Genomic DNA, 23,250 nt, shown 5'->3' with positions numbered 1-23,250 from the left:
GCTGCTCGAAACCGGAGCCACCGGAGGTTCGGACTCCGGAGCGGCGGTCGCCAAGATTGCCAAGAGGGATCGGGGAGGTTAATTGTCGCACTAGAAAATCGGGAAGATGTGATTGCCCGTTGACAAATCACTCGTTATTGAGTCACTCGCCGAGTGTCATCGTCGACCTAAATGCGGAACGTGGTGAGTAAACGTCACTCGCAAAACTCGCCGCGAATCCTCCTCGGTGCCGTCCTGACGTCGTGCTTTACGACGTCAAATTTAAGAGCCTCCTCGAAGCGTTTACTGTGCCTTATAAGGTCTCACGTAAATTCGGTATATTTTTATTTCAGTAGAATTAACAAAAATCGCGACAATTATTAGTTGAACAGGTGTAAATGTAATGCAACTATCCCACGTATATGTAATACGTATACATTCGCGAGTATGTGTTTAATATAACGATTAATATATATATATACGTAGGTATATGTGATCTTGTACAGCATACATGTATATCTGTGTAGCAATTATAATTATATATATTTATAAGTAATGATCCAAATATAGAATTTTTTTTTATATTAATATTTGTATTATATATTAATGTGGTGAGAATAAAAATAGATATCTTTCCATGTCAAGACTGCCTGCTGAGGGTCGCAATTGTACGCAATGCCTGGAAAAATAAAGGTGAAAATCTTGGCGGGACGCAACCTGCCTGTGATGGACCGGTCCGGCGATACAACTGATGCTTACGTGGAACTGAAGTTCGGCAATATTACTTATAAGACAGACGTATGCCGGAAGTCCCTGAATCCTCAATGGAACTCGGAATGGTATAAATTCGAAGTTGACGACGCTGAGCTGCAGGACGAGCCGTTGCAAATCAGATTAATGGACCATGACACGTATTCCGCGAATGATGCTATTGGCAAAGTTTACGTAAATCTGAATCCATTGCTGTTACCGGGTATGCTGCCACCGGTGAAAAATATTTGGACTTTAGAGGCAGCTATGAATACCAGTGCTGGATCGCAAGGTGATATATTCGTGCAGCACGAGAGATATTTGTTACACACAATGCAAATAATTTTTTTAAATATTTTTATAAAAAAAAAAAAAAATTAACTTTACATGTCTTCTATATTTGCCTACAGGGTCAGTTATGACTGGATGGATACCGGTATATGACACAATGCATGGTATACGTGGTGAAGTTAATATTATCATTAAAGTAGAGCTCTTCTCTGATTTCAACAAGTTCAGACAGTCATCTTGTGGAGTACAATTTTTCTACTGTAAGTCTATTTAATTATTTATAGTTGTACTAAATTAAAAAGAAGAAAAAGCATCATTAGTTGCAAATAATTTTAAAATTAAAAAAAATTTATTTTTAATGTTACGGAAATTGATATCTTTTAAAATTTAATATTTATGTTACGTAAGTTTATTAAAAATAGTATCTTGATATCAGAGGTATTATAAAAAAAAGTAGTCATTACTTATACAGCTTTGCTGAGAGAATTAACACAAATATATTTTAGCTCCTAATATACCATACGGCTATCACGCGCAAATGATACATGGATTTGTTGAAGAACTTGTAGTGAGTGACGATCCAGAATACAAATGGATCGATAAAATAAGAACGCCTAGAGCGTCGAATGAAGCACGGCAGACTCTATTTTTTAAATTGAGCGGAGAAGTCCAAAGGAAGATTGGATTAAAAGCATTGGATCTCGGTGGGAATGCTGTAATTGGGTAAATATCGTGCTAGAAAAAAATTATTTTATTATTTCTCGTAATAATTCAATATATATTGACACTAGGTATCTGCAAAACTTTGATCTGGAAGGCGAGTCTGGTATCGTTGCGAGAGGTATAGGCACAGCAGTGACGCTGGTTAAATTACACGACGTACTCGGCTTTCCCTGCGACAGCGTCAATATCGAAGAGTAAGTTTATTTTATTACATATCCAATTATGGATTATCGAACAGTCTTTATCCAAATGTAATTGCATATTCGGTTATAAACGGTCGAATGGTAGATTATCGCGCAATTGCGTCTGGCATCGTACGAGCCAATTAAATAGTGTCGCCAGCTCATAATCTGCGAGATAAAGTTGGCGCCCGCGGACGAGCTATTTCGAGAATTTCGTACAAGGAAATATAGCCATTTCTATTTTATGGCTGAAGCACTTTATTTTGTAGCTGAAAATAATTTACGATAGACATACACGAGTAGTTCCAATTCCAATTTATTGAACGAATTAATTCAATTCGCAACGAGCAATTAGATGTGATGACTATCAATTATCTTTTATTTCGGTGTCGTGAACGAAATACTGTTGGTATCTAAACTGATACTCGAGATATTCTGCATTATTTTATGCCTACTGATTTGATTTAATGTTTTTTTTTTTTTATAGTTGTTTGTAATTATATTGCTCGTTTTTAGAGAAATTTACGAAGATTAATTAATACTTTTCTTCTTCTTTCCTACCCCCATGCATCTGCATAGAATCGCACTCGCGCTTTCCTCACACACGATAGCGCGAGCGAAACGTTATGCCGACGACAGTGCGCCGTTCATCCCTGTTTCACCCACTCCATATCCTATTTGCATAAATAAGAATTTTTATGCGCGATCTACGACGTCTTTAACGCGCCTAGAACGCGCTGCAAAGGTAGCTCCTGGGTGTGCCGGGGCGCGAAGGAAACGTGCCAAGCGCATTCCATTTTTGCGATCCAACACATTAAGCACGCTGAATCTCAAACTAACTGCATCCAGTGGCTCGGATCTCACACCGCCCCCGGAAATCAGTCGAAACTTAATTGACGAAACGGTGAAATCAGTGCGTACTATGCTAACGCCGGAAGATGCGAGGAAGGAGATATGCAAAGGCCGTCTTTTCAAGCAAATCAACCATCTACGCAGCAAGTTTTATTCAGTTGACGAGGAGAGCTACTTTGCCACGGAGTCTGACCGAGATTCCGACGTTGATTCAATAACCACGAATCGTACGAAGCAGAACCATCTCAAAGGAGTTAAAACAACTGGTAGGGTAATGGCCGCGTTACTGATCGGATCTATACAAAATATGCCTCTAGAGAATACCGATAGTACTGAGAATACTGATTCTATTTCGATTTTTCCCAGCGACAAGCAGCTCAATGTGGAGATAAAAGAAGATACACTCTGTAAAGAAAATTCTCATAAAAATACGAATAACACCCAGGGTGAGAAGAAGAAACAGGACGTTGTATTCTCGATCGATGAGACGGAGATGTCATCCTTTGATGACAATTCCACGGGCAACGAATCGTCGGAGGACACCGCCAGTTACAATATCTTGGACGATTCGAGATATTCCGCCGACGAAGACTCCGAGAAAGCGGAAGATTCGTCGAGCCTCCTGAAGAGAATTCCTATTACGCACTCCAGCGTGGAAAGCTGCACGGAATCTACACTGCAGATGGAATCGGACGTAGCAACGAATCGTTCGCTGTCAAACCGTGATTTAACGAGTACAGAAGACGGCTCTGCACGAAATGACGCGGTCCCTACCATCACTGTGGAAATTCAAAAGAGCTCAGACTCGGATACGTCGATCGACACATCTGGATTATTGAACAACGAAAGTCAATCCGAAGATTCTTCTTTTTTAAAATCAAATAAGTCGTTTAATAAGCAAGAGCCTGACGATTTAAAACAGAGATTTAACACTTCCGGGAATGAGTGTCAAACGTTAAGTTCGAAGAAAGATAAGCAGCACAGTAGCGCTACATCTGGATCATCGATTCCTAAAATGCATCGGATTCATTTGACGAAACACGAACGGGATTTATTTCGGGAACGCAATCAATCTGTTCATCGACAAAGCGAGAGACCGGTGCGAATGGAATTCTCGTCTCCCGTTGAAAAACCGGCAAATGGCGTGAATAAAGAGAAAAATGATTCAACAATTAATTTACCGCATTCGATGACACAGTCTAGTCTATCGAACGAAGAAATTCGCGCGGTTGTGACTACTGAAAGACGGAATTGCATGCATGATTTGATTAAATTGATTGATATGAAAATGATGGTGTCTACGCGTACGACGCGTCACAGCAAAAGGATCGTAAAGAGAAAGTCTTTTCGCAAGAGCGCTAAGAAGTCGAGGAATTTATTTGACAAATTTCCTCCGCGCGGCACGTCCATAAGGAGACGCGCGTCACACAAACGTCGCGAAAAAGACGTTCTTTGCGTGCCTCGCGTTCACTCGATTCCCGAGTGCCTTTCCACTGGACAATATCCGAGCCTCCACGCCACTTCCCGTTCCTGCGGCTCCTCTCTCGTCAGTTTAACCGATCGTACGCGCATATCCCCATCTTCGGCGTCCCACCGTCCGCACGACGGTTTACCCGAAAATTCAGCAAAGTCGCCGAGAAGCGGCCGCGGTAATCCCGACGCGATACCTATCAGTAGCGACTGTAATCTAGGAGAAACATCACGCCACATTGATTGCGCTATGCCCACTAACAATGCTAATATGACTTACAACTCGCGTGTGTCCCGTCCTTCTCCTAATCTTAGGCAACAGGACGAGGCCTCGATCAGCCCATCCTGTCCGCTTCCGGCTGTTTCTACGGTAGCCACGAAAATGTCTCAATCGCCGGCGACCAAAACGATTGCCAGCGTGCCTCTGCACCGGAGATCGAGCGATTCTGATCTGAGCGTTACTCCTAAAGGTGAGATATTCCACTAAGTTAAGAACGTTTGTAGAATCTAGCTCTAGCGATTTCGTTAAGGAGTAAGGGTAAAAAGATTATATTGTGTCTCAGGTAACTCTCTTGGCAGCAGTGAAAGATCGATAGCAGGACCTCTGAGAACACCGACTGCGGTGGTAAGACCTATGAATCAAGATACGTTGGAAATGCTAGAGTATCCGTTCATCACGATGCAACATTACCCACCCGGATTTATATTACATATAGGTAATATTTTTATGTATTCAAAACAAAAGTTTACGTATATTAAATAAGAAATTGATTAATATGCACAATGGGGACAGGTGGTTTGGTGAGTTCGAAGTCGGTGAAATTACTCGAAAGGATAAGTAATCTGGAGGAACCGGAGGGCCGTGACTCATGGTGGACCGAAATTAGAATGGAAGTTAGATCACACGCGAGAGCGTTAGCTTGCAATGTTGTTATAGGCTACAAAGAAGAGACTAGTATATGGTAAGAGCTTTATATTAGCTGCACAGCATTTGTTGTATCGATGCTAGCGCAAAACATTACATTTCTAAAGCAATTAAAAATTTTTTTAATTCTTTTTTTAATAAATTTTTTAATTTTTTTAAATAAATTTTTTATTCTCGGATATTTTATTATATCATCAGTAACGCATAATTATTTCTTTGCAGTGACGATGTGTGTGTGTTAAGCGCTTCCGGTACCGCGGCAATTATAAATTTTCACAATTCCAATCAAGATACGGATGGGATCGTTTTGAATAAACTTCAGCAAAGCGTGCCCGCGACTGCCGTGGATTCGGAAAAGAATCAGCAAAAGTCTGCAGTGACGAAGACAGAGAGAGTCGACGGTGAAGTATCCACCGCGATTCACTCGGAACGACAAAATGGGAAGGTGTGCAAGCATACTTCCGAGAGCAACGACCATGAAGGCTCTTGCCCGTCATCTCAACTACGATGTAGCTTGTGCCATCTTCCTTATAGTGAAAGTAGCGTACCGTTTAGAGTCAACGTGTCGAAATGTGCCATATGCAAACGTGCCAAAGTACCAGATGTGATGTTCACTACTATAGAAGTTCCCTCGAATATACCGACAACCGGAAGAGGATGTTTCATTCAAGCGACCGTATGCAAGAGCAAAAAGGATTTACGAGGGGAATTAAACGCGAAAGAAATATCCGATTGCCTGCCATTTCTGGAGTACGAGTTGCACAGTTTGTTATTAAATAAGCTAAAGATCAAAGGCATGAACGCGGTCTTCGGCCTGAAATTGCAAGTTTCTGTGGGAGAGCGGTTTATAATCGGCATGGCAGTGGGCACCGCGATTTACTTAACGGCTCTACCGCCGCCTACCATCCCGCAAATAGCGTCCGGTAATTCATGGCACAACGAAGAGCAATTGGGAGAAATGCAAAAGTCTATCGTAGACACGGTGAAAAGGAACAGAGAGTTTTATCGTTTAAAACCTATCTGTGTTAATGTATGTGGAATTTATTACCGTTTTTATTTCAGACAATATAATCTTTGGATTGTTAATTGTAATCGTGATACGATTGTAGGAAGTTGAAAACGGACGCATTCTGAACACTTCCGATACAGACGAGTCAGACGAGGATTTGCCGGAACTCGATCTTGGATTAGGTACTCGCGACGCGTGTGTCTTGGAAGTAGACGACATCGAGGATATGGATCGGATATCATCGTTAATGGATAACAGACCACCCGACGATTTTCATGTTGTTAATACGCAAACGATACCTGGTCTAGAAGATTTAGAAATAGTCAGAAATTTACAAATGTTCACGCAAGTCTCAAGGGCTAAAATTCCTATAAGCCAGTTCGCGTCGATGCCGTCAAAATATTTTGCTAGATTACTTCAGGTACAATTTTTTATTTCTAAAATACCTCATCTCTGAAATGTTTTTACTTTGCAGCACGTTCACTCATACATTTACTTATAATTAAAATTCTTCGCAAAAAAAAAGTATTTCTATCTTGTTAAAACGATTCTTTTTTTTTTTTTTACTTTATTTTAGTCTTTGTATTTTAAATTAAGAAGAATGGTGCCCTGTGCGTTATGCGATATGCAGTTTAAAGTAGCATTACCTGAACAAGACGAGATACAACTGACTGTCGTTGGTATGGCACTTGGCTTAGGAGAACCTTTGAATATGAATAAATATAAAAGGAAAATTGTGTGCCGTTCTTTGAGCAAGGATCAAGTAAGGAAATCAGGTATTTATAAAACAATTCTGTTTACATTATAAATTACATTTCCAATTTTATCGGAAATTATCATATATTATAATTCGCGAACGATATTAATTTGTTTTTTTTTTCTTTGCTAGATGATAGTGATATGATATTCAGTCTAGACGAGGATCATATTGAAAATAACGTTACGTCTGACAATATATCACGCACTTGTATAGGAAATCCAATAACCTTAAGTAGTATTCCTCTACAAAAACCAAGACCACGTTCGCCTTTGCGTGTAAAATCGTTCACTACTCATAGACGTAAATATGTAAGAATCTTTTTCATTAATGTAAATTTATGTATAACTTAAATCTTTGTGCCTGTTATTATAAGTTGCTATAATTTGTTAATATTGTTTTTAATTTGTGATAGGTGCCTTTGAAAGGAAGATATGGCGTAGATATAACACCTTTGTCTTATCTACCAGGCGGAAGGATAGAGAGGTATCAAGGCAATCTAAATTTCTTTTTTATTCGTGAAAGTACGTCGATACGAGAGGTAAGGTTTTAATTACGGTGATGATTAACTTTAACCGACTGTATAAATTCAATCCCAACGACATATTACAGAACGGTGGATTGAGTGGTTTTACTCACAGTTTTGTAATGGAAGTTCTGGCAATTGTTCGCGCGCATATTACGGCATTAGGCGGTAACGCTATGGTAGCGTTTTTTATGACACAGTGCGTGCTTCTTCACAGTCCTCATAAAAATCAAGTCAGTGTGCGAAAAGCATTATTATTATTTACATATATGTTTCTATATTTGTTGCGTATTTCATAAAATTATATTTCTAGGGTCAATGTCTGATTAACGTGGGTGGTGACGTTGTAACGGTATCTTATTATGCAGACGAAAAGCACAGCGCTGTTTCAAATTGCTGACCCCAGCCTCCACATTCGGCACCGCCATGAACAACTATTTAATGGCACTTAATGACTAAATATTTGCCAATTTTTTGCCAATATTGCTGTTATTGTAGATAGGACCGTTTATTGCGGTTTTGTAAGACTCATTGCATTATGCAATGCCATAATCTCGAGATTTTTCTTCGTAGCAATCAATATTGTTATTTATTAATTTATTTTACAAAAATAGATTCGCTACTTAATTTAAAATATTGTTCTTTTTGTGAATTAATTAGAATATAATGAACTGTGAAAAATATATATCAGTTTATTATAAATCTAGAATATATATATAGTGAATATTTAGTACGTGACTAAAAATTTAAATGTCTAAATATTTATGAATTTTAATAATTACGTATATACATATACATACACAAAAACGACTCATAGAAGAATGTTTTATTCTATGAAATAGCCCTAGCTTGTTACCACCAATTTTTCCACTTGTAAAATACTTCAAATTTTGTATAATAAATACTCAATTATACGTTTCAAAGTATTTTGTTATTAATAGTACAATCGGAAAAAAAACATTGGTTTTATAAAACGTATAAAACAATCTAACTTATGATTTTAACAATATAGAATTTTACAGAAATATTTAAATTAATTCTTTACCGATTGGACTATAAATGACAGGTTACTTAAATAGATTAAGATATTAATCTGTAGAATGCATAATTTTTTTCAAAGATTTCTCTAAAAATATTTAAAACTGGTTAAATTTATATGTCAAAAATGATATTAAAGGCTGTGCAATTATACAAGCAATTTATTTCCTCATTTTTTTTTTTTTTTTTTAGTAAGTTAATATAATTTTTTGTAACTAGGTGCCTTCGAAATTTCGTAGAATGAGGATATAGAATATATTCTGCATGACTTAAGATACGACCAAATAGATTCAGCGGATATAGAATATATTCTGCATGACTTAAGATACGACCAAATAGATTCAGCGGAACTGTCGATACTAAATTCAGGTCTCTCAAAGTTTAACAAATTAATAAAGAACAAAATTATTGTCGAACAATTAAATATAACTTAATTCTTTAGATCACCTTAATGCTTTCGATTGTGCTCACATGCTCGAATGTATAAAATATTAAGTTAACATATGTCTGGTCAGACGAAATAAGAAAATATCAAGCCGCTTTGTACAGCGCATGTGGACTAAATTAGAGAATCGTACAGTAAAATCCCGTAATCGTCGACCGTACTTGCGACGGAGACTACTTTGAATGCAGGACCAGTCTGCGCGTAGGACGACGGGAGGGAAAACAAATATCGCGTGTAATTGCTAAGACAGCGACCGAACCATTAATCTCTGGAGTCCGACAGCACCGTTCCCTTAGCCGGCTCTCAAATTCGAGCATTCTTTTGGATACACGTAGAATGTACGTATGTGTACGTATATGAATATTATACAGCGATTTTTCTCGTATTTATTCGACAGATAATCGCGCCGATGGCGCGCAATCTGCCTCCATTCGCAAACACTCCTCTTTTCTCTTAATAATATTATTTATTTTATTTTTATCCTTGGACCATCGAACCACCCTTCTCGTTGATTCTTCAACTGATGTATATCTCGTGTCGATTTTCCCACGTCGAGATTCTCGCGTGATTCTTGATCCGCGCCCACCTCGCCGTTGGATGCGAACTTCGCTCCCGTAAATCCGAATTTCCGCGCGAGGGAAGTATATATTTGCGCTCGGGGAAAAAGAAATAGATTGCACCCGGTTGTTTTCTTTAATATACGCGACGCGGCGAAATTATATATTTTTAACGCTGGCTCGAAAGAAGTTACTCGCGTTACATTAAAACAAATCCCGGGTTTATTTTCCTTCAGCGGGAAAGGAAACACGTGCTCGCCGGTTGCTCGCTAAATTGCCAGAAAGGGGTGTTTTGTATTGTGAAAGATGCGATTTGCGGGAAATGAGAGACCGGTGACGCCGCGAGGCGTCGCAGAAATTTAAGATATCCGCAATAAAAATGCAGCGGGACAATATGTGCGTAGTAAAAAGAATGCGGGTACGTAACGCAAGGCGTATCCTCGGAAAATATTAGCGCGGGTGTAATAGAAACAGGGTGATATTTTCTCGCGCTTACCGAGGTCGAGACCACTTACGTGACGGGCGCGTTAAACGTGTCGGGCGAGTAAAAGGAAAAAAGAATAGACGTTGGAGTTTCACCAGGTACAAAGTGGTAAAGTGACTTATTCTGTTAAACGCGATCGATCTCGAGCAACTCGCCTCTCATACGAGGTGTCGCGAAAACCTGCCGTCGTTTGCATAATGGGTAACTTCTCGCCTACCTCGTCACCCCTCATCGACACGCGATCCACCCGTATCTTACCCACGTACTTCTACAGTTCGATTTCCGTAAACCTCGCCCCATCGCCGGAAATCGAGCTCGAGTCCTTCTCGAATCGAACCTGCACGTGGCAGCCTCTTTTCCTTTTTTTCCATTTGTCTCCGAAATTTCTCTTGACGTAAATTATGTCAATAACAAATTCCAACACTAATTTATTTAAAAAAAAAAAAAAAAAGGTAGAAAATTGGTCGCGAAAATGAACTTTTAGGCTTGCGCGAACTGCTGCAAGTAGAGCAGACAACGCATTGGTCAGACAGACTAATTTCTGATCGAGACGCTCGCAGAAGTTCTCGGTCAGATTTCGATTGAAATTTAGGAGGCTGGGTATAAACGAATAGTATCGTAGACAACGAGGCACTTGATCGTGCCGTATTGTAAAATAATCTTTTCACGTAACATAAAAAGCAGAGTAAGAGATAGAGAAATGGAGGGTGGTGCAGTCGCAGAGCGTAATAAACGATAAGACCTTCTGAGAGAATCACTTTATATGCGCATATATTTTTATCTGTTATATATAATAAATATATTATTACCTCGCAATACGTGTGCATCAGCACACATCGCATCAGCCGTATCTTACAGTTCCGTTCGTGAGTGATAACGTATTCATAACGAGCTGCGAATATGTCCGACGTAGGATTTTCGGCGAGACGATTGAGAACAAAAAAAAAAAAGAAAAAAGGGAAAAGATGGACAGACATTAGCGATCAAAAATAAGATCCGAATCGAACGTACCGTTTTCATGAAATAATGTGTACATTTTTGTTACTCGTGTTAATTTTTGTGTACTCGATTCAAAGAATTTATTCGACTGTGCAATATTTCTTCTGTATCTCCGTCCTTTTTTCTTTTGTAATAATTGTAAATTATTTTACATTTGTAAAATTAAAAATTAATTAATAAGCCGTTAATAAAAATTTATTTGCTGCTTAATTTGTAAAACGTTGCTCGATAATTAATTAATTTTCAGCTGATCTTCGAGCGGCCGACGATAATATTATTAATTCATTTGAATGACATTCGTATATATAGCAGAAGTATTTTTTTCAATATTCCCTCGCTGAGGTAAAAACTTATTTCAACATCGTCGCGAAACAACAAGTCACGAGTCCGCGTACTTGCAATTTAAAAAACAGTTCCGCGTAAAATATCGGACAGAATCTCATTTAGATACGAGGTATTAAATTAAACAGCGAACGCGAGAGCACCTATGTTTAAATTCTAGATATTACTGACGTAGATGTATACGTTCCGGAGACAATTAATTAGAATAAATCTAATTTGCGTTTAATTTAAACGAATCTTGGGTTCAGATTAATCGCAGGCGTAGCCATTCGCGGAATGATTTATTCGAAATATAAAATAAACGGCGCGCGTAGACTTTGCGTAACACTCTTTACTCTCGCATGGAGGATCATTATTTCGCAAGCGACGCGAAGACGAGAATTATTAATTGAAAACGTTAGTCGCGCGAAAATCGATACGGCAGAACAATCCCCGATGTTCTTACATTCGTAAAATGGCGATGTTAATCTGACCTATAATCTAACAGTTCAAGTGGTGCATTGATAATTAATTAGTTAATTAATTGATAGATTAATTAATAGATTAATTAATAGACGAGTAAATTCGGTACATTCAGAGTGATAATATAGTATAGATTGGGGTGTTGTGCATTATTGTGTCACGCTTCTTTACGTTTGCGATGGCATGCAGAATTAGAAGTAGCCTCAGTTTTCAAGGGGAGGTTTAACATTTCAGCGGGGGACGCATTTGTCCCGCTAAATCACTCGGAACCGACGGAAAAAATGGGAATGGTCGTGAGATATTAATTTTTGTAACTATCTAATTACCTTTCTTTTTCTTTTCTTTTTTTTTTTTCTTTCTTCGAGCTATAAAGTTTTCAGCGCTTTACTGTGCCGGGTTATATCTATTATCTAAAATATTCAAAGGAAGATGTATTTATATTATCAAAATTAATATCGTGTAACGAAATTACAGGGTAAAAATTTTCGTTTCGCGAACAAAACGCCGGCCGTTAATTGTTGCAATGTAATATACGTTTAATTGCTAATTAAAGTCCCTTTAAACTTCCCGCTTTTGTCGATCAAAGAGAAAGAGATAATTTTACTAACGTGCTTAAAATTCATATTTAACAAGATATATAATATTTTAACGCATGGGGCAACTTAGGATCGGGGGCATCAGTTCAATATTTTTAAGATGCTGCTTAGACACAGCGAGAATGGAAATTATTTGACCATTGACGATCTTTAACGAGATTAGAACCGAGCGCCTTTCGGCAAACTGTTTTTTTTTTTTTTTGAAATCTTAGTTTTTCCTTTCTTCTTCTTCCTCCCTATTTTTTTTATTTTTTTTTTTTATTATTTTTGATTGACGTACTACAAGTCTCTCAGTGACAGAGCGATCGAATAGGAACTAAGGGAAACTTAACTCGAAATCGTTTATCGCTTGCGAATGGAAGAGAGCGGTGGTGGTGCGGTGCCTGGTTTTAACGTCGTTTCCCAAAGCGCAAGAAAACGTGATCGACGTCTTGCCTCTTCACGTTGCTGTCGTACCGCGGTAAGTTCTCCCGATATTCTGAAAGCAATTCAAATGCGAGCGGCATAATTATCCCCTCGCCGCAATCGATCCTTCGATCCCAGAACGGGGAACGTAACGCGGAAGTGGTGCTTCGAGGTACGACGTTCAAAGCGTGCAAAAAAAACTTGCGGACGATAACACAAATTAAGCAGGAGGATAGTGACATTTGCCTTTTGTCATTCGTTACATAAATTAAAGTGCCATTCGCCTCGCGAGGTGATTCGGGCGCCAAGCGTTTACCTCTATCGTCGATTAGGTCGTTCATATCCCTGACGTCCCATATTCTAGCGATGGCGATGCAGATTTTACGCAATCTGGGTGGAAGCTCGTCGAGGTATCCCGGGTTGCACTGTGCGGGCAACGCGGCGAGAGACTCGCCGGAGAGAATCGCCATAGTCGTCAGAGACACGAGGATCATCAGAGTCGAGCTCATCATTTTCGGGCTGGAAAGAAGAACGTAAACGGCCTCTCTTCAGCTCTGCTCAGCAACGAGGACGAGGAGAGGGCGAGAAACGGAAAAGGATTTGTCGAAACGGCAAATATATCTAATCGTCAATTGCCCCGGTGAAGTTCGCTGAGCCACTTTGCCAAAGACTTTGTCAAAATGATTAATCCAGCTTCTTGAAATGGCTTCGCTCTGACTTGCAAATTTTTCTCTTATAATAAACTTTATCTTACTTTCGCACAGTCCTCCGGTTACACCAAATCGCCGCGCGATTCTATCAAATAATAATATCGCAAGGTAAATCGGCACGTTTCTTAGCAAAAGTTTATTCAGCGACGTTTTTATTTCTTTCACCAGCAAAATATGGATTTCACGCCGAGCCAATTGCACGGCAATTTCTTTTTTCTTTTTCCTTTTTTTTTTTTATTCCTGCGAAATTTGTTTGCCTTTTATGTCACACGCAGCGATATATATACATTGCACAAGTTTTGCAGATTTCGAGACAAAATTTTCTTTCCATATTATTTTTCGCAAACTGTTTTCATAAAATTGTCTTGAATTTTGTTTTAGAGGGAAAGGAAATGTATGTTTGACAAGTACAAGCACGAGGTGTACGAGCTATAAGTTCTCCTGCTCCATTTCTCGTTTTACAAATGCGTGCACAAAAGCGAATGTCCGCATATATTGACCCACGATATTGCGCGACCTGACTTGCTAGGCATACGATTTCCTTGATGCGATAACGATAACGGCCTATTGAGGATTAGATGTCACGTTCACGTATCGACATTCGATTTGAACGGAAGGGAAATGTTTAGTAAGTCTCACGTAGAACATTGTTGGTCTTACGACATAATACGCGAGCCTACGCACATTGCGATGCAAAGGTCGATTAAGCCTTAAAATTGAATCACAGCTGTAACAGCATTAATGACGTAACGACTATCAACTATCCTGCGTATCAAGATTGCGTAAAACTAAATTTTACGCACGGGGTGGTCGCGGGGGTGTTTATCATCTGCAAAGTCCAATTTATCGCGTTCAAACAGTCGGACATCTCAAAATAAATAAAATTTTCAATTTGAGATAATTCTAAATTTTAATTCAGTTTTCATTCAATTTCAATTCAGTTTTATTTTATTATCAACGCTTCCCTCCCTCTTTCTCTATTTTGAGCTTGCAATAATTTTCATATATGTCTAAAATAAAGACACAATAATACCTTTTTTTTTTTTTATTTAACGTACACTTATGGTATCTTACTGCACTCAGCTGCGCATTATACCGCAAATGTACTCCGTCAAGACGCGCGTAAGATGAATAGTCTGTGTATACGAGAGGAATGTTGGAGACGATAAGAATAGTCTGAGAAAAAAAAGTCATCGAGGCGTTGCGTTACAGAAAGAACGATCCGGAGGCACGTAAGACAAATAAAAGTTATTGATAAGAACGGGAAAGTGACCTATATACGAACTCGAAGACGCGGGGAAGAAATCGTATTACCCCGGATGCCTGTGCCTCAGACTGTCCGACGATCTTTACTTTGTTTGAACGGATAGCGCCGAATACGATCAGGTCGAAGCAAGAATTTCCATCGCGGACAAAGAGAGAATAAATTCGATATTCTCCGGTCCTTGCATACGAGAGATTGGCCAGAGTGAGCCACGTCGAAGACGCTCGAAGACGCGTCTTCTCGTGAAACATTCAAACATCGAGAGTCCTCCGTCGAAGTGACTCAAACGAATTTTTTTTTTTTTTTCTCTCGTATTCGTTTCTCGCGCAGAAAAGAAGATTCTCTGTTCATTAACGCGCATAAAAAAAAAAAAAAATAAATGAACCCCCTTTAATCCGCCTCTTGACACCTTCCCGGGAAAAGAAAGTAAGAGACGTTTAATTATCAGTTAATTAAAACCAGGAGACACTTTTCAAAAGTTATACTCCGTGGATATATTCACTCGCCCACGAATATTCTCGAGGAATATCTTCTTGCGATACGCCGCGGACGCTTAATGAGCAAACAATTAATCTCTTTAAATTAGCTGTCGGCTGATTATACGCGGCGGGCTCAATTGCGGATCGCGTCTCGAGATTTTCCGTCATGTTACGCGACACACGTGAATAATAACGTTTTTGTTGTAGGGGTGCATATGACGAGCGCATGAAATTGTACCACGCGGATCGGAGCAAATAGGCAACCTGTTGCTGATTCACCGCAGCTCACAGCTGATGAACCCGGTAATCGCGTTTTATGTATGCCGAGCGGCGCATCACGTATAGATAGGACACACGCAGACACGTGTTACGACAAGGGTGACAGTCGCTTGAATAAAACGCGCCGCAGGTATCGAGAGGAGAAGGAATCCCCTTTAACAAAGACACTTTGATGCACGCGAGCTCGCAAACGAAACTATAAAATTTTTACAACCGTTCGTCTTCTTGACAAATCTCTGAAGCAGCGATCGCTTCGAAAGAATGACGCATTCAAATGTCGGATCGAAATATCCAATCGCGAATTTTTATTTATTTATTTATTTATTAATTTTATTAATTTTTTGTTTTCAACGTAAAAATATTGTGCTGCAAATATTTCAAATTAAAATAATATAATAATGTAATAGTATTCTTTGGCTGCTGATAGGAAATAATTAAATTTCTGTCTGTTCGTAGCTTTCGCGACTGGGCAATTTATTCAACAAGTTTTTGCTCGGGCCGTCAATGTGCCGCGTGTTGTTGCAGTCGGGATTGAATTTAATTAATTTTTAGCAGCTCAGACATTTTGAAGAACATCGAAATTAAAATGGAAAAGTTTAGAGAGACGATTGTAGTATTGTTTGATTTCGCTTATCGCCAACTGCGCGAACGCACGCCCGTAAATATTGACAATGTAACAAATAGATAATACTGTTCAATGCTAAAAACGTGCGTTTTCACGTATCTCAATATACATACGTGCCTTTCGACATGTGTAATTATTGCCTACATATAAAAGTAAATCGAAATATTCAGGAGAGAGATTGTAGCCCATCGCAAACTCAAAAAAAAAAAAAAAAAACAATAACCAAAGATGAATAGAAATCTTTCAGTTTTACCATATTCATAAATATTCTTAAAAGCGATAAGAAAAAAAATGAACCAAGATAATATCGTGATAGCTTCTAATCACTCTTTCCGTAACAGAAACAATAATGTCACTACCGCGAGATTGAAACCATAAGCAAAAAGTACCTTTCAAAGTGCGTCGCATATACGCGAGAATTATTACACATTAGGTAACACAATTTAAAAAATTAATAGATCTCATACATATACATGACCGCCGGTGTATCGTAGTGCAAAAGCGTGCGAGGTGCGGAATACTTCTACCGGGAAAAAAAAAAAAAGAAAAAAAAACCCGATGAGAAATTTACGTTTATATCATTTGATTACAGGAATTATGGATTGTGAAAATCAACGGATAAAAAAATATATAATAAATAAATAAATAAATAAATATATTTGAAAAAACATGGATGCGGAATGGAACGGAATACACGTACGTAACGCTGAGCTAAAATCCCCTCTGAATCGTTAATATATATGCATGTAATGTTATGCATACACATAAGCATACGTGTACCTTGGAAACTGTATTCGAAGTCTCGCCGCTTCTCTGACATCACCGGAATAATACATGTCACGCAAAACCGTAGATTTCACGAGAATCGACTTCGCGTAGCTAGGTCTTTCAAGGTGGCGATGAAATATTAATACCGTGGAAGCGGGCTAAGACGACGAGGCGTTCTTTCCACCGCGAGTAATCCCCGATAATTCGAAAAAAATCGGAAACTTGTGACGTTTCTCTCCTTTGTCCCGCCGTTTCCCTGAAAACCTGGATGCTTTTCTCGCGAGAAAAAGGAGCCGTAAGGCGTGCTGTGATAAAGTCTGGTCGTTCAGTTCCCGGTAACAGCTTGCGTTAAGTTTTATTATATTTGCAAAGGGCACGGATTTTAACATATCGGTGCGCTCACCACCGCCGCGTTGCGCATTTCGCGTCATACGAATCCATTAAAACGAAAACTCTTTCACGTAAATGCTCTATGCGATTGCGGCATAATTATCTACCAGCTCGTACCTTTTAATCAAATAAATTAACAAAGCGTCGAAGCAAGCTCTTAATCCGGGAAACGTGGTCGAACTTAGCCAGTAAGAAGATTTTAATGAAACTATCAATTTAATGTAATATTTTCATCGAAAAATCGTTCGTCTTTACAGTAGTTTTTAATTACTTTCCAGTTAGCTGCGACAAGGGGATATTCCACAATCTTCCCGGCGAGTAAGCCGGGAGAGTTTTACGATTGTCGATGAAGAGCGGAAATTATCCTGGAGCAAACGTGTTACGTCCTTCATAAGATAATGCCAAAGGGACAGAGAAACTTCGACCGATCGATCTTATCATTTCGTAATTACGATTCGAAAACCCATTTCTACGAAACTCCCGCCGTCGCTCCGAGATGAGGATCTAGGCGAGAATGACGGCGGCAAAATAGCAGTAGTTGCTAGAACTAGCGCGATTTAATGCAGCGCATAGGAGAAGCTTGCGTTATTCGACGCGCAAGAAAATCATCCGCGGACGGTATGAATGTTGATATGGGACGCGGAATTACGAGTTTATGCCCCCTTGTATCACGATCGCGATTAAACTTGCGAAAGTTGCGTACGGTGTTAGAGCCGTCGCCGAGGCATCGTCGCAGCAACCACCCCCGGACCGAACCGGGATTAGTGCACTCGCGTTAGCCTCCCCGGGAAAGTTGGCGTTACAAATTTCGTAACTGCGCGAAACGAAATCCAGCTCCCGTTTCCCTTTCCCGCCCCACGTCCGTTCACATGCGCTGCACTGCGAGCTGCTTCATACTTTCGAAATATTATAAAGAGCCTTGGTATAATAAGTCGCTTCGAGAGGATTTACCTCCGCTGCGCTGCTCTTAAGCTGCTCGTCGAAAGAAAAGGGCGGCTCTAAATATTTACTTCGGCAAAGATAAAATATCCGCGCCCGAAGCTGAAAGACTCGCTCCTTATGAGATATTGTTCCGTCATTCTCGGTATAATATACGGTTGAGATATCGCACGAGGTCGATTAAGAATGTTAGTTGGAAAAAGAGTAATAGAATATCGCAGAAGGCAAAGAGATCGTGTGCACTTTTGAGGGAGATCGCGTTTGAAAGATTCAATTTCTCATACGAGATTTATGAGATTCGATTTCGCTGATCCGTTTTACACTGCGCGGAAATAATGGAAAAGTTACTTTGCACTTTAAACGAAAAATAAAAGAAAGAAAAGAACGTATATACATATGTGTAGTTGTATCGAAAAGCTGTCTCAAACGACAATTAATTTACAACTTATCCTCCTCGCCCTTTTCATGCCTTTATTCTTGTGGTGATTCCAATTAACGCGCCAGATAGAGATAAAATCGAGAAACCGACGAGTGGAAAGAAGAGATAAGCGCGCGCGTAATCGCGCACATAATTAATTAAGAGCTTGCGTTAATTGAATGCGAATGAGGACGGTATTTCTCTAACTGCCACGTGTTACATTCCGTTGGACCGAGCTTATAAATTATCACGCGAGATCGCAATGTAGCGTAATACAGGAAGAATTGATTAAATCAATCTCGGTAAATAATTCGTAATCCAACCGTTATGTTTGTTCCATGCGTATTGTAAAATATTTCCATCGTTTTGCGGATAATTAAATGAAAATTGAAAAATGAAGAATCGATCCTTCATAAAGTATTGCAGCAAATTGTTGAATTAAAAAAAAAAAACCAGAATTATAGTTAAAGGCATACGCAAAATACAAGTTTACTTCAATTTTTATTTCAAGAGAATTTTAGATCCCCGTGAAGATATTAATTATTTACACGTTGAACCGCAAAGCCATTTTGAAATGTATTTATCACTCCCCGGTATCGCGAAACAACTTATCCCATATCTCAAGGTATCAATTTCGAAGCACGATATTTTAAAAGCGGACATATTGTAGCGCCATTAAATAGTGGAATAAAAATTGAAACGCACGTCGTTAATTTTATCCTAACATCCCGTTTAAATATGAACTCAGTTCTCAGAAGCTCAGAATATCAAGCTTTCCGAGCGGGCTGTCTGAAAGAAATTCAGTGTGTCTTTTTATTTCGAAACGTTTTACGTCAACGATGATATGCATACAAAGGTTTTCATAATTATTCAGAAAAAGTAAACCCACTAGAATTTTCCACCTCATTACAAATTGAAATTAATTTTTCTTCAATGATAAAAATAGATAGATCACCATTTATCATAACCTTTCGAACTTCAGCGTTTTGTATCGCGGTAATTGAATTTTTTATTAAAAGTTTTTTTTTTTATGTCGGACGCCAAATGTCTCCTACTTGTTCCTCTCGAATTTAATTCGCAAAGAAGCTCCTCAGTCGCGTTTCATCGTAATTCAAGAATCACTAGTGCCTCTAAAACATACCTACTAACCTAAACCAGCTTAAAATTTCTCCCAAAGTTATGTCTACATTCCTTTAGTTCCCCTCAAAAAAAAAAAAAATCTGTGCAATGTAAAATATCGCTATTTAATAATGACGTGAATGAAGAATTCAATTTACATAAAGATAATCAACACAGAAAATTGTATTCACGGATTAAATATTCTCCGTTTGCGCAACTTTTTACTGGTGAAATTAATACGTTGCCAGTCGACAAAAATCTTCAAAGAAAAACTAATCTTAATATATAAAGCTCATTAATGCGCCCACTGATAATATTATATTGACGTTCTTCACTTTATATAGATTATTATTGTATATTAGTCTTGAAGTTTAGAGTTCAATCAGAAATATAAATGTAGTCTACATAAATGAGCATATAATGCGTGAGTTGTGATTCAACGCAAATTAAAGAAAAGAAAACCAAAGATAATAAAACAGTATGTGCCAGTTTAATTGCCTCTTAACATTGCCGCTTAACATTTCAATCACTAATAAAGTTATATTTTTCCCCAGGGTGTATATATCTTGCAACAAGTAGGTTCTTAAAATTAGCTGGGCACACAAGAACTTTTTCCATATATCAATAATTAAATTGTACAAGTCACGAGGACGAGTTCCGCCTCTAAGGACGTTGGCAAGTGAAATAAAAACGTTTCGTTCAGCTCAAAGTTTCTTTCTTTTATTTTTCTTTTTTTTTTTTTCTTTGACACATGTATATCAATTCAGAATAAAACCCTATTTTTTTTTTCTTTCTCTTCTGTTTCATCGAATAAATTAACATTGGATTCAAACGTCAAAAGAAACGGTACCAACCTGGCGAGAGTGCTAAGGTAGCAAAGAGAGTAGTCGAGCTGTCAGCGTCGCGAAAAGTACGGGCCTTCGAACCTTCGTCGTTCACCCTTTTTCCGAACCTGATCGTACCAGGCTGCGAGTCGACGGTCGCCCTAATCGGTACCGCGAGTTCGTACGAGAGATATAGGTAGCCGATTCTCGAGGCTTTGACTTGGCGGGGTGGTGATCGACGGGACGGTGCGGAGAGTCGCGGGATGGATGGGAGGATCGCTGTTACGCGTACGTGGACGACGAAGATGGGCGTAAGGTTGCAAGGGCGAACGCCGCGTGAAATGGCCGGCGAGAGGCCCGGGTGAGAACCGTGTGACAGTGGCGAGAACGGCCAGAGATCAGCCCTTAAATACGCGCCGTTCCAACTGCCATGCGCGTTTCATGGGGCGCCAGAGAAATCATACGTCGACGCGTAACTTACCCTCTCTCGTCGCCCCTTTCACCCTGCCCGCGCCGCCCGCGCGGGACCGAGATGCGGCGCACATTCCCGTTCGATGTATACGGAATAAAAGTTTCACGATAATCCGAAAGGACGCATTTACGTAAGACGCGGCGACGTCCGACATTCGTGAGGAAAACGTCCCGATCGCGGTGTCGAACTTGTTGCTTTCGCCGGAGAGACGGCGAGCCGACGTGCATGCAACTTGTATGAGATATACGCCCGGAGAAATACCGCGGGGCGACTTGACCTTTCTACTTTGCCGCCACTTTGTTCAACGCATGACGTAAAGATAACAATAAATTACGCGTATCGCGACAATAAATGGTATATACCCCCTTTAAATTGTAAGCAAGACAAATTGCATATCAAGATGATAACGTAACGACGGCGGTCACTTGTCGCGTATCGCGTAATATGTTGAATCATAATTGTAGGTAACACTTCTTTCAATTAAAGTTATGTGAAAAATAATATTTTACGATCTCCCGTCACATCTGCAATTTTTATCGATACGCTTCATTTTTCTTCAATTAATAAATTCATTTTAAATCAGAGCTCGTTTTTTTTTCCTTTGCTACAATAAGTACATCTCGTATGCAAATAATTTTAGTTTTTACTACCTCGTGCGATATGTCGTTTATTATTGCATTATTTGATGTAAAACTTATTAAAATGTTATAAAACTTTTGTGGAATAACGTCTTTTTTATACGTTTTCGTGTTTTAATAAGCTAATTATGCAGGAACATTATGCGTGTGCTTTTTATATAATCTTTCTTTTAAATCATTTTATAACTGGTTTTAAAAACATTTAATTCCAAGAAAGACCATCGCTTTCGAGAAAACTTAATTCTGCGCTTAATTAATTGTTAAAGCAAAAGTTTTCTATACTTTTTTTTTTTTTTTTAATTCTTCGTCATTCATATACCTATCAATAATATTACTGCGTCGGAGGGATTCTAATCGAGATTTGTATTTTACTGAAGCTCGATGAAGCGTTATGGGGTGCAGGTGCGATGCGAAACGACGCGATTAGCGATTTTTCATCAAACTACAGACGGTAGAATTTCCTACGTAAGCTTAGACGTTTCTCCTTGCCTCTCATTATGTTGTATTACTTAAGTACACCGATAAAAGCGACGTATTTACCTAATCGTAAAGATTTTTTCTTATTTATAATTAAGTAATCACGTTAATAAATACATATAAAATTGCCTTTCTTAACAAAGAAACTAAGAAAAAAGACCAACAGCGGACAAATTGATACCAAATTAAAGCAATTAAAAAAGAATTGTTTTAAAAATTTCCGGAAATATAGAGTTCTTGTTATTTATCGTTATTAAAAATTCTCTCTACAAAAAGAGTGGTATCAAATAAAAAGTAGATACTTATAAAAAAATGTACCCTAAAAAAAAAAAGTCGGCAAAACTACTACCGTAATGTCCACAATAAAAACAAGCGCAATAAAGAAAAATGGTGAAATAACAGCGCGGCGAGAAAAATTAAAAAAGAAAGAGAAAAAAAAAGTATATACATCGCGGAACAAAATGTAAAAGGTATGAAGCAAGAGAAATATAACTAAAACAATGACGTTCAAACGTGGTAAACATTTGCGTTACTTTGCCCACGCTTATCCAGGCAAAAATCTGTGAATGTTTTCCCCGCCTGGTTTATTTAAACGTGAGAAAATCGCGTTAAATTTTCCCTATATGTCTCAAGTGTCTAGCGCGATGTCACGGAGTTTTGTCCCTCCGTTCGTTCGCATTCCAGCACGAAAGGCGAAAAGGGTGCGTTTCTTTCTGAAGCAGGGTGCAACTTGCGACTTCGAAATACAATAGCTAAGTGACGTGTGCATTGACATTCGTTCCCTGTCGGCCGCGTAGAGAAAACCGCGTTGCAATTCGATTTCACGGAAGATCGAGTTCCATCGCCTACGCTCATACAGGACGGCTGTAACCACCCTCGCGAGAACTCGTTTTCCAGCGTGCACTTTATAAGATTTACATTTTCGTCACTTACGTGACGGCTCTTGCCGGCTCTATGTATAACAAAATTTGTAATATCCCTCACCTACCATAAATAAATCAACCGACCCCCGGTTCGTTGCGCAATTTTATTTTACATTTTTCTCCTCCGCGTTGC

At 39.0% G+C, this 23,250-nt stretch overlaps 1 protein-coding gene across 3 annotated transcripts; it reads left to right on the top strand.

The window, feature by feature from the left end:
• Nucleotides 1–24: 24 nt before the first annotated feature.
• On the top strand, nt 25–8,658 carry LOC139104872 (C2 domain-containing protein 5). 3 transcript variants are annotated; one of them, XM_070660603.1, is made up of 15 exons: nt 25–183; nt 625–1,021; nt 1,140–1,280; nt 1,527–1,743; nt 1,812–1,937; nt 2,505–4,717; nt 4,811–4,963; nt 5,041–5,209; nt 5,395–6,202; nt 6,282–6,602; nt 6,759–6,957; nt 7,071–7,249; nt 7,354–7,479; nt 7,551–7,697; nt 7,778–8,658. In XM_070660603.1, the coding sequence occupies exons 2-15, from the start codon at nt 655–657 to the stop codon at nt 7,862–7,864; spliced, it is 5,253 nt and encodes a 1,750-aa protein (XP_070516704.1). In that variant the 5' UTR covers nt 25–183; nt 625–654; the 3' UTR covers nt 7,865–8,658. The 3 variants fall into 3 exon arrangements, with proteins under 3 accessions (XP_070516704.1, XP_070516706.1, XP_070516705.1); XM_070660605.1 differs by having other exon boundaries at nt 26–183; nt 4,563–4,717; XM_070660604.1 differs by having other exon boundaries at nt 35–183; nt 607–1,021.
• Nucleotides 8,659–23,250: the final 14,592 nt, after the last annotated feature.

The sequence above is a fragment of the Cardiocondyla obscurior genome, linkage group LG08 (assembly GCF_019399895.1).
Source record: "Cardiocondyla obscurior isolate alpha-2009 linkage group LG08, Cobs3.1, whole genome shotgun sequence".
Taxonomy (NCBI): Eukaryota; Metazoa; Arthropoda; class Insecta; order Hymenoptera; family Formicidae; genus Cardiocondyla; species Cardiocondyla obscurior.
This window is presented reverse-complemented; position numbering and strand designations above follow the sequence as displayed.

Coding starts and splice junctions, on each gene's coding strand:
- LOC139104872 (XM_070660603.1), top strand. CDS start 655: ATGCCTGGAAAAATAAAGGTGAAAATCTTGGCGGGACGCAACCTGCCT. Junction 1,022..1,139: donor TACCAGTGCTGGATCGCAAG/GTGATATATTCG, acceptor ATTTGCCTACAG/GGTCAGTTATGACTGGATGG. Junction 7,480..7,550: donor AAAGTACGTCGATACGAGAG/GTAAGGTTTTAA, acceptor GACATATTACAG/AACGGTGGATTGAGTGGTTT.